Source organism: Phoxinus phoxinus, assembly GCF_949152265.1.
Source record: "Phoxinus phoxinus genome assembly, chromosome: 16".
In the NCBI taxonomy this organism is placed as follows: domain Eukaryota; kingdom Metazoa; phylum Chordata; class Actinopteri; order Cypriniformes; family Leuciscidae; genus Phoxinus; species Phoxinus phoxinus.
Genome location: NC_136891.1, coordinates 29,590,275 through 29,602,855, shown reverse-complemented (window position 1 = coordinate 29,602,855; position 12,581 = coordinate 29,590,275). Strand labels below are relative to the sequence as shown.

At 39.7% G+C, this 12,581-nt stretch overlaps 1 protein-coding gene across 2 annotated transcripts in view; it reads left to right on the top strand.

Annotated features, from left to right (window-relative positions):
- The window catches only part of epha7 (eph receptor A7), a 79,876-nt gene that overhangs the window by 55,643 nt on the left and 11,652 nt on the right, over positions 1-12,581 (top strand). For both annotated transcript variants that reach the window (XM_079639167.1, XM_079639168.1), the window contains exons 6-9: positions 5,981-6,105; positions 8,182-8,356; positions 9,098-9,206; positions 9,919-9,974. In XM_079639167.1, coding sequence (XP_079495293.1) covers positions 5,981-6,105; positions 8,182-8,356; positions 9,098-9,206; positions 9,919-9,974 — 465 coding nt within the window. The remainder of the gene's footprint in view (positions 1-5,980; positions 6,106-8,181; positions 8,357-9,097; positions 9,207-9,918; positions 9,975-12,581) is intronic.

Here is a 12,581-nt window from a genome sequence, read left to right as displayed (position 1 = left end):
ACATAACATTTGTTTTTGTTCTGGATTAAAAAAATAATAATTTGCGGTGTGAAGCTGCAATTTGTATGTTTTAGAGCTTTTCCAAATCTGTGTTTTCAAACAGTCATCTTTATCAATCAGCTCTGCCAATGCCAGACTCCGGAATGAACAGCCTTTGCTGCCTGGATCTGCTTTTGAATTGGATTCCACTTCTCTCTACAGCCTAATAGGATAGTTCCGAATTGTGAGAGACAGCTATCGTAATAGCACCCCTTCTAAAGCACAGGGTGTGTCATCAAGAACTCTCATATGGAATTCTTACATTACTATTCAAGAAAGACTGATAGTGAGGATGGATCGTGGGAAAAAGCTTTTAGCTTCTCTAATATTGAGGCAAAATATTACAGGTTGTGATATGTTTCGTTTCATTTGTTTACACCATTTGAAGAAAACACCAAGCAAACTAGACGTGACTAGACCCAGAACTGTACTTTTTACTTTCAGATTCAGCTGCAAGTGTGAGTTTCAATGGCCTTTTCACTTCTAAAGCATCTCACGGTTTGCCGAAAAGCTCGGGCTTTGATCCCTGAGAGAAATGAAAGCGTTACTTAGCAGCTTGAGCGGTTCCTGTGTGCAGCGCCAAATCGGAGCGTCCCCCTGGCCCCGCTCTAACTGAAAGTGACAAAGCTCTTGGTAACGGTGGTTGGGAAAGCACATTTCTGTTTGGTAGTGTGCAGCGGGAGGACGCCGGGGCTGGGGGTCGAGGGACAGACAGCAAGCGAGAGAGGGAGAGACAGCACAAGACAGCAAAAGAGAAAACCTTGTCACTGCAATTCTCCCGGTTCCCTCAACATTCATCAAAACGGGGAGCCATCATCTTCTACCTACTTTATTTTCTGAATCACTGAGCCTCTACTGACGGAGTGAATTCTCTTCTCCTTGCTTTCTCTCCCTCTATGGCTTCTGTCTCTTTATTTCTCTGGGTTTTGTCCTCTCTTTCTTTTTCCCCACTCAGTCTTTCTAATGTTTGCACTCAACTATGTGCACTATCAACTTCCTGAGTGAATAACCTTCGCCGTGAGACGGTCCAAGCATACACAGCCATGAGCGAATGATGATGTACTTTAGCTGTTCTCAGTTGGTTTTATTTTACATTGGACTTTACTAAAGTAAACAAAAGGAAAATTAAGTATTATAATTTTTTATTTGTTATGATTTATTATAATATAATTTAATATTTTTTTTACGAGTAAACATATAATATTTGTGCTCAATTTATTTATTTAAAATTGTGCTGCACTTTGGGTCAACTTCTGTGACTTTAAAATGTGCTAAATAAATAAACTTGATTTGAATATGACTATAAAATGCATAGGCCCAACAATATTCTGAAAAGGAAACATTTTAAAAAGTTGTTGATCCTATTTAATTTATACATTTATTAGTAGCATTTTATTATTTACATTGAGCATTGTTTTTTCCCTTTGCTGTCCATCATTTTTGGGTCATGAAGCACCATTATTCACATACAAAATCTCATGTCTCAACTCATTATGCAGGTTAGTCTAAATAAGTATTCACACACTCACACATACAGTACACACGCCATCTCCCTGGGCTTGTGAGGCAGCGGCAGACCGGAGGAACAAGAGGACATGCTCCTTCACACACTCACACACATTTTGCGGTAGCCAGGGGCAATAATGAGGCAGATCTAACACCCACGCTTTCTCCGTTCTCATATTCATTTACACACTCTCACACACCGGTGCAGCCTCTCCTTGAGATTTTTTTCATTTATGCGACTCCGTCTCTTTCGCAGGCCTTTTTTCTTTTCCTGCTTAGAGTCAAAATGTCAAGCTAAGTAATGTTGATTGCGTCAGCCCTCGTTAGTGTCCGTCCGACGAGAGCTCTGTCGCCGATCTCGATGTTTTCATAGGGCTCTGGAAAAGCCGTCTGTGGGAGGCCCAGCTCTATTAAAGTCCTGTGCTCCAGCTGAGGGACGACCATAAATATAAAAAATATCCAGCAAATGACAGAAATCTGTTGAGAGGACGTCCCACATACCCGCCTAACCCCCCACCTGCCGTGTATGCAGGATTTCTTTAGTGATCATGCGTCAAACTGCCACACACTTAAAGCTGTATTGACTATTGTAACACTTTTTTTTTTTTTTTTTTGTGCAGTAGTAATTTTATTTAGTGTTTTTACAGAAAATAATGTAGCTGGCCACATAAAACGACAGCTTACAACCAAGTAGAAGCCTCTGCCGGACGATAGTATCAGCAGTCGATCAAACAAACCCACCTGCTTTTCAGCAAACCAGTTAGAAATACTGGCCGGACATTAACATCGCCTCATTAATATTCATGAGCCAGGCTGATAAGGTTTTTTAACATGCTTCTCAGATCATTCCTATGCCCTTGGTTAAAGCAAAACGTCTATTCTTCCGTCTCCTGGCCTTAGTCAAAGAATAGGAGCTGCAATGCAGCACTTAAGAATGTGTTTGTGGAGCCGTTTCATTTGGCATCTCTTGGTAAGCGCTCAGAGTTATTCAATAGTTTTTAGGTGGATGAAAAGAATTCATGGACGTGAGAGTGTCAGCCTTGACTTAAGTGGCTGGATAATTAAAATACTTCAAAGTTAATACTGCACAAGCAAAGCAGAAAGAGAAAATGATTTCTGTAAAATAATGGCATTCTAGTGCTGCACTTTCAGATGCTGAACGCCACAGCCAGCCAACAGAGGAAGAGGGAAAGAAGCTGAGAGTATATAAAAACATCCATGCATAATGTATCCCTAATGTATTCTAATGCAGAGCATGATAGACGCTTGCTTCTGCTTGAATTAACTTATGCATTAGGAGGCTTGAGAAGGTCACTAATATCTGCTTTTATGTCACCCAGCCACTGCACACAAAACGTCCCCCCCTCGCACTGCCTCTTTAGGACAGACGGAACAATTATCCGATTTTCTGCTGCGCTAGGCCCCTTACGTGCGATAAAAGTGGGAGTGGGTTGACTCGCTCTGAGGTAAGCATGTCATTAATGGTTGTTATAGGGCAGTGGTTAAACATACCATGGGGAAAGTGCCACGGAGAGGGAGTGAGGGACACATTTCCTCCATATTAACACTGAACTCAGGGTCTCTCTTCCAGCTCGCAGATTCGAGTCGATATGAGGGCTGTCATCACGCTCGATTCTCAATTACCCGGCTGGTTCTCAGCGGAGAGGGGATGGCGGCCTGTCCTGCATTGCTGGAACACGAGGCTGCTGTTTATGATGAAAGTTTGGGCCCTGCCTTAAAAAAATAATAATTAATATATATATATATATATATATATATATATTTATAAGTTTGAACAGGAGTTAGATAGTTGTGTTTTAGCTTTCATGATGTAGTGAAAGTTGTGGAGCAAATCAATATATCTGTGGGTATATGAAATAGGTTTTTCCACATAGGATTTGAAGGTAGTGGTAAGGTTGTTCTTATGGAAGTTCTTATTGTAGATATATCAGACCCAGTGAAATGGCTTGACGAGGGCGGTTATCAGACAGAACATTAATATAATTATCATTATTGGCCAGAATTTTTATATCAGTGCATCCCTATACATCATATATATGGTCTCGAATCTAACAGACTTGAACTAAAAGCCGCAAAACTCTTGTTACATTTTTTAAAGAACTTCTTTCTTTTCTAGTTTCTCTCTAAAAACATCCGTTTACACTTTAACACATTTTAGGTTACATTATTATTTGGTTTTATTACTATCTTGATAAGTGGCTTGTCAAAACTAGCGAACATCTGTTGCCTTAGGGCCAAAGTTTAGTGCTTTTACAAGTAAATACAAGTGTCTAACAGATTGACCTGTCAATGGAAAATTGTCCTCAGAAATCCCAAGAGCAGAGTACACTTGTTTGTATAGTGTAACTAGATTCAGAAGTCAGAGGGTGTGCTGGATATGGAAATTCATATAGAAGAATAAAAAGAAAACACTTCATGTGGGAGAAGTAACTCCAGAGAAACAGTAACAACTTTTATTTCCCAGATCAGGTTAAAAGGACCGAGGCTATTACTCCGAAAGACAGTCGAGCACCTTATACGAAACACTACAGAAGGAGCAGTCAGTTGAAAGGGGGCAAAAGATCCAATTACTCCAGTACAACTGGTTCTGTGCTGTACAAGTGTGCTCTTTAAATTGGCGTGTCCTGCCTGCCATCGCCCCACTCCTCATGGGTAATTGACACTCTCTGCATACAATGAATGTGGACAGAGGCGAAAAACAAACACCGATTCTGAGACGCTCGGACTGCTTTGACTAAGCAAAAAAAAGTAGGTAATCAGTCTTGTTTAAGTCCTCTTCATCAGCACAGTTTACAACTGAGGGAGTTAAAAACACCTTGAGTATGTAACAACATCCCTAAATGCATCAGTACGATTGCTGTGGTGTTAAGTGAAAGCTAGTGTGATTTAGACTGAATAGCCTCTTAAGGAGAACAAGAAATTTGGCTGGTGTTAAGAACTACCATGCAGGCTGGCACAGTGTAGTGTGAGTTGATCTGGCCAACCTTCAGATCTGGATGGGAAATTAGATTGTTTTAGTTGGATTATACTACATATGTCAAAACACAATCTGACTGCTGCGGTTTTAGATCTGTGCTGCCATCCGTGGTGCCAGATAGCCGTAATGAGGTTTTAATCCTAAAACGCTCATTACCACGAGATCAGCAAGAAAAAGAAAATCCCGGGTCAAATGAGGTCGTGACCCTGGATCTTTGCCCTCGACGGATCACCGAGCACCGATACGGAGATGTCACTACGTCTCTCACTCTGTCTCACTGCACACACAGATCAGTTAAATTCCTCTCGAAGCCTAATTCTCTTTTTCCTTCCCCTCTGCTTGAGGTAATTCTGTCTTTTCTTACTTTAACAGACGTCCGTTGAGAGTGGACACTCATTAATGCCGTGTGCATGAGCGCTACTTTTCCACGCACTTCTTCCAGAACGTCCTCATCCGAAGGTTACCTTTTGAGATTCGAACGGATCTTATTTCTGAGGTTATTAAAAACAAGGAATTTCATTTGGGTTACCCACAAGCTTCTCGTTTTAAATTCACACAGCGTTTGGAAATAGTATACCGAGTCAACGTACAAAGCGTGCAATAACTTTGTAATTTAAAGACAATTATAGCACACTGGCGAAGAAAGAGTATAGGAGGCACACGCAGATCTGGCAATGGCGCTAAAGGGAGGGAATAAATGAGACGCCCAACGGGGTCGGGTGCATTTCTCTCAAAAGCACTTCCGCATGTGTCGGCGGAATTAATTTGACTTAATTGACATTCATAAGCCAAACGTTGCAGTTTTACTCTGACTGGGATAAGGCTGTCTTCTGCTGTTTGCTCAGTAATTGAAATTTCCATTATGAGGTGTAAACATTTAGCAGCCACCAAGTGAATATTCATCAGAGCAGCAGTAGTGACACAAGATTCTGTCTGTGTGTATTTGTGCCAACCAGGTACCGAATTTGCATTAAAGCAAGGGAATCGTTTTTTTATGCGTATGTGAATATATTAAGGTGCTGTTGGCTCAGTGTGTTCTTCCATGCAAACAGATCTCAAATAATAAGTCATAAGTCATGTTTTTCCCTAATATTTATGTTTTTGTTAACAAATCTACACAGAACACAACACATTATGTCTGTCAGAACACAACACTGTCTGTCTGTCTGTCTGTCTGTCTGTCTGTCTGTCCTTTATATGGAATTGTTTCTTTACAGTAAAATTAAAATTGTGCAATTAATTGTAAAGCTTTACAGAGATACACAAACATCAATTGTGTGACATGTCAATCAAGCAAGTTTCAGTTTTACAGATACGATTAAACTACTGTTTTGTTCATTTTGTAATAAGGCATGTATATATTTTTTTTATTGTACCATTTTAACATGTACTGAATTACTAAAACTCAAAAATCTTTCCTTTTGTTCTTTCTTTCAGCCCCATCTCAGGTGAGTGAGGTGATAAAGGAGCGAGTTCAGCAGCACAGCGTTCAGCTCTCCTGGCAGGAACCAGAGCAACCCAATGGCGTCATCACCGAATACGAGATCAAGTACTATGAGAAAGTGAGTCCACACACACCACCTGCTCCAGAGCACAAGCTATTAATGAATATATGTATTTGTTTCAGAAAATAACAGACAGAGAGAGACAATGACTGCGCGTCTACCTGTCCGTCAGCATCCCAATTCCCATGCAACCTGTCCCATCCTGCATGTTTTCGTCTTTTTCATGATTTGCATTCTCTGTGCACATAGCTCATAGTCAAATGCTCCGGTCTGAGTGGATCCTTCCCGTCTAATTGCTATAATGAATGAGACACTCATAAGATTTTAATTAGACTGAGGTCCTTCACCAATCCCACACAAACATACACACGACCGTCTCAGTTTATCACTGCCACACTCGTGCACGTCTAAGACCACTTCAGAAATGCACACACAAGAGCAGCACACATAACTCGTGATGTCTGGAATTGTACCTGAGCATCTGTTCGATGAAAAACAACCCACAACTCCTTGCAGGTTTGCTCAGGCTGCCACTAAAACATTAATCAGTACTGTATTCCCAAAAAAACATGAACACAAACACATACCACACTTAATTTCTTTAACCTCAGCTCACTCTCCTGCTCAATCCCTCCTCCCATCCATTATAAAGCACAGCTTCATAGTGTCTACCATCAAACTCATATGTAAGCTAGTCAAGCATGAGCAGAAAGTTCCAGCGCGTTCGCTCGGTGCTCAGCCTTAAGGGTTCCGGTCTCTTAGACAATGTGAAAGCAGAGAAACCAGGGAAGCCTCCTGACCAGCGCTCCCTGGCTGTTGTCCGTCCTGTTTGAAAATTAGAAGCAAGCTTGACTTCACTCCTAACAGCCTGTGGCATTCCATTTAAGAGTTTTTTTAGTTTGTTTTTTTTAGTTTTAGTTTTAGTTTTTTTTTGTCTGCTGAAGTCCAGGAGAGAGTTTAAAGATCAGTGGAAAAATACTATGTATAGCACTAGTATGCTTTTCAAATGTTGCAGCTATGGCATTCACACAGGTGATGCAGGTTTGAATCAGTTTTATGTATTAAAGAACATTTACACAATTTTTTTTTAATATATATATTTTTGTTTAAAAAAACCATAAAAAACATAAAAATATATATATATATATATATTATATGTATATATATGTTTTTTTTTTATGTATTTAATGTTTTTTTTGTCTATTATGATCACCACTGCTACATTTATTTGATCAAAAATACAGTAAAAAATTGTGTAATACCGGTTTCTTTCTTTCTTAAAAAAAAAAAAAAACCAAACTTTTGAAGACTAGGGACTTTTTTTCCTCGTAATTTTGAGTTTATATCTTTAAATCTTTATATCGACTCAAAATTGCAACTTTTGTATTGTTATTACTTCTCATAATTTACATATCACTATTGTGACTTTATCTGAATGTTACTTTATCTTGTAATTGTCCATTTATCTCACAATTACTTTTTCCATAATTGCCACAATTGCAACTTTATTTACCTCTCAATTTATTACTATTTTTTAATGTTATCTGGCAATTACATTATCTAGAAATATCTGTCTAGAATATCACTGAGTTTGTTTCGTTTTCAAAGATTTGAATATTACTGTGGTTGTAGAACAAGTACAAACTGCTTCCTATTTGATACAAGTGTACAAGTGGGCAATATTAACCCCAAAAAAAACATTGTGGAATTTTTTTTACTTAAAAATAGAACATCTTCAGACATCTTTTGCATACCATTGTCAACACACTGTGACACACTAATCTTAATCTTGCCTACTACATAGGACAGATAGCATGCAAATTGGGATATAGCCGTACACTCTGTGTGGGTGTGCATGTGTTTGTGTTTCCTAAAGCTCTCTTTGACATTCCAATTGTAAATGAAGCACCAGCTCCTCGCAAACAGCTTGCTTCTGGTTACCTAGGTTACGGATGAAAAACTGTGATATTGCCTCTGCTTGAACTCTTTACGTGTGAAAAGGGCCAAATGCTCCAGTATTCGCTGCCAAACACTTCAGCGTAACCCCCCTCTCTATGAAGAATTTGTACAATTTTGTGCGGTTGATACCCTGTGACAAGATTGTTATTTTGTTTTCTTCTTTTGAACCTGAAGGACCAGAAGGATCGCATTTACTCCACCGTGAAGTCAAAGTCCACTTCAGCCACAGTCAATAATCTGAAGCCAAGCACAGCGTACGTCTTTCAGATTCGAGCATTCACCGCTGCGGGATACGGCACCTTCGGTCCAAGACTAGAGGTCACCACCAAGGAAGAATCCACTGGATCTGGTGAGCAAAACAGAATGTGATTGTTATCTACTTTTGCTAATTGGCCTGCTAGTTTACAGTAGCTCTAGTTTAGCAAGGTTTCGCATTATGATCTATCCGATTACACCTGAAGGCAAGGTCCAGCTTCTTCCAGATAAAATCTCTGACCCAGACTGTTCCTAAGACATTGTGTATGTTCGATAAGATGTTTCGGTTCCCTCTGCAGTTTGTCAATGAGCGCAGTGTTTTCGATTCGGAGAAACGAACCTAACGTGAAACAATCCAACCTGAATGTGTCATTGTTTCAAATGCAGGCCACTGTATTACCATCTGGGACTATTAAGCCCACTTTCTGAAACAGTAGAACCGTGCACTCAGCGAGACCCTAAAATAGAGCCAGCCCCTCCCTGCAGCAGAGAGAGGACGAGTAGGGGGTTACAACCGTCCCATGATTTTTCAATGGAGCTTTGCTTTAAGCTATCCTGCTTTCTCCTTTTGCCAAAATTAAAATTCTGGCCAATTCCAATAAGCCGTAAATGATTAAATAAAGTTGAAATGAAACACTAAAACCAGTCATTTTAAATTCTGCAAGCACATATAGGCATTGATGACAGAAAATGTAACCTGAGTGTAAAAATAGGAGAAAATTAACAATTAATTCAATAAAATTAATGTTTTAAATTTGAATCCCTATATTTTATAAACTAAGCTTATAGCACTGCAGTTAACATCTTTTATTGTTTATTTGTGTTTCAATTGCAGCTACAGTCATATCGAGTGAGCAGAATCCAGTCATCATCATTGCGGTGGTGGCGGTAGCCGGTACCATCATCCTGGTCTTCATGGTGTTTGGTTTCATCATAGGGAGAAGGTACGCTCTCGCGGCCCCCATTGACTCTCCGCTACTGTGAGTCTCGTACGCTCTCTCAGTTTGCCTTTCTGTCCCTCAAAGGCCACCATAGCTGTGGAGTTCACACCCTCGCCCACTTGCGTGTGATCACACTCACCCACCCACCATCATGTTGTACACTGTGGGAATGTGACCTCTGATGCATTTTCCCCTCACTAGCTCATGCTGTTAGCATACACCCAGGATGAGATTCACAACTGCGAATCCTTCCTTCTCACTTTTGTACCTGTTTGTCATTGTTCAACCAAGAACGCCAGTGTTTTTCCATCTGAAAACTTCACTCGTGACGTTTGTCACTGATTCCCATGTCCTCCCAACCCTTCACAAACAATTGCTCTCCTGCATGTCCATCGATACTGAATGCTTTGAACTCTGAATGCTTTGGTATTCAATTCATTATGGAGTTATTCTCAATCATCAACTGGATATATAATTTCCAGTAATTGCAGATACTTTATTTGTGTATATATATTTTTTAAAATTCCAATCATTCTGAAAGACAAAACAATCTAAATCAATTAATTTATGTTGAAGCTCATAGCACGGAACAGGAATACATAGCATTTCTATTCCGTGTAAAACATTTCGATTAACATTCCATAGCCCTGTTATGTTTGAAATAACATGTCTGGTGACTGCAGGCCATTAATTAGTTTATTTTCCCCCTGTATAGACACTGTGGCTACAGTAAGGCCGATCAGGAAGGGGACGAGGAGCTCTACTTTCAATGTGAGTGGCAGCTTTCACCAGCTCATTATACACTTGCTCATCAGTGGTGCTCAGCCGCGCTCCTGGAGAACCATCCTGCAGAGTTTCGTTCCAACTCTCATCAAACACCTGAACCAGCTAATCAAGGTCTTTGGGCTCACGCTTGAAAATTACAGGCAGGTGTGTTAAAGCAGGATGGGAACTAAACTTTGCAGGAGGAGAGGAGCGAGACTGAGCCATGCTGTACATCATTGATCACGTTCTGGTCAACCATAACAGCTGTACTCTCTCATATGCTCCAGTTTTTATGAAATATCTAGCACCTTTCCTTTAAATATTCAAATACAGAGATCATTTTCGTTTAATGCTTTTAGCTAGCAAAAAGAGAAATTAAAATTATGGTAAACCATTTTTATAGTTTTATACTATTTTATACATTTTATTTTTTTATTTTATTTTATGTTATGATGTGCTTTTGTAATGTTTTTTTATTTATTATTAGAATATTTTTTTTTCAGTTTTAGTTTTTAGAGTAATTTCCTGTTTTAGTTTTTATTTAATTTCCAGTTAGTAATTTTAGTGCTTCAACTTCAACTTTTTTCAATTAGTTGCCAAGGCAGCCTTTTTTTATCAAGTTTTTTTAAATCTAATATGTATTATTTTAATGACCAATCTGAACTCTTTCTCCATGTTACCTGCACCCAGATATCCCCGTTTATTTCAGACCGTCAGAAAAAAACTTTGAGTAGTCAAAAGTTTGCTGGATGGCACAAAATTACACGTTTTGTGTCATACGGCTAAATTTCGACAGCTCTAGGGCTTTCGTTAAAACTACAGATCAAACGTTCACATTTTTGTATCTGCCCCACGGACAGTCAGATCAGTGCCAAAATCAAAAGTGCATTTTGTGTTAAAGGTTTTGGCAATCGGGAACGCCACAGCCCCTTCTCTCTGTTTTCTCTAGTAATTTACTGATTAATGACTTTTTATTGAATAGGTTTTATTGTAAGCCCAACTATCCAGTGATGAATTACTCCTTTAGTGATAATATCCCTGATCTATGCTACTTTGTAGTACTACTTTGTCATTCTAATCTGTGGCCATCTCTTTAAATTAATGCTAGATGATGATCTAAACAACTAAATGTAAGTAAAGATTTATTTATAGCACTTTTTAAAAACAGTGTTTACAAAGCGCTTTACTGAAGATAAATGTGTGCAGTCACAGAAGAGAAAAACACATGTACTCACAAAATAGAAATAAGATAATAAAACTGCAACAAAAAAGTATTGCAGAAAAATCAAGGAAAGGCCCTAGTGAACAAATGTGTTTCGAGATGCTTTTAAAAAGGGCATAGTGAGTCAATTGCACGTAGGCTGTCAGGAAGTTAGTTTCATAGCTTGGGACCAAAATGACTAAAGGCTGACTCACCAATGTTTAGCTGTGTTTTAGTACAACCAGCAACTTACCATTGGATGTTCGGAGCAATCTTATAGGAGTATTTTTATTCAACCAATTAGAAAGGTACAGGAAGACATTTAAAAAACTAATGAGAGGATCTTGACAGGCAAGGAAGGGATCTGAGTTTTGAAGCTGCATTCTGAACTCACAAGAGCTCTTTGGTAGCCCAGCAAAAAACGCTATTGCAGTAGTCAAGTCCAGATGTAAAAAAAAAAAAAAAAAAGTTTCATTAATCAGAAGGGGAGATAATATCATCCAGATATGATCAGATATATTGGGCACATTGCCATGTTTAAATCTATTCCACAGAATTCCAATGTGTGCAAATTCTGTATAGAGCTACAGTCAATTCTCTATGATCATATGATCGCCTATGGTGTAAAGCTTGGCCATAACCCTACAGAAACATGCCCTCATCACCAGATCTTCATCTAAAGAGAGCTTTCAGACCTCTTAGCGTTAAGATGTTCCTCTAGGTGTTTGACTTCTGGATCCTGAACCCCTGCGCCCAGTCCTCTCGGCCAGTAAGATGTTTTCTCTCAGCAGTCCCTAATGAAGCCCCTGGAGATAGCGCTGGCAACGGCCTCCCTAGACTTGCTCTGCTAATGATCAGTGCTGTAGGCAAACTGCTGATTTGGAAACAAAGGTTCAAGGTGGCACAGCTTGCTTGTTCAGGGGCAGCTCACTCTCAATAGCGTTCTTGCCCACACGCTGAGGCTTACAGCCCTGCCATATTCTCGCCGTCGTGCAACCCTGCCAAAGACAGCACCAGACACTGCAGACAACATCTGCTTATAAAGAGAACCTGCTCAGCTACGCAAAACCGCTAGATGCTAGCTGGTTTGACAAAAGGCAGATAAGGCGCGCATCGTACTCGTACGCCCAATTTGTTGCTCGTGTTGTGCGGGCGGCAGTGATAAACACGTTCTATCAGATTTACTGACAACTTAGATGGACGAAGCAATTATAGCAGGCAAGAAGAAGGGGGAAATCTGCTGAATACGTTGCGTATGACTGGAGCACAATGCCCATTTGCTTATGTCATCGTGCAGGCCGACACAGGGATATCAGGAAAAAGCTCTCTCCCTGTTCCTCGGCATTGCTTTTGTTGCAAATTAGTAATTTAATTACTCGTTAGCAACAGTCCATTTTAGTCGTTTTCATCTC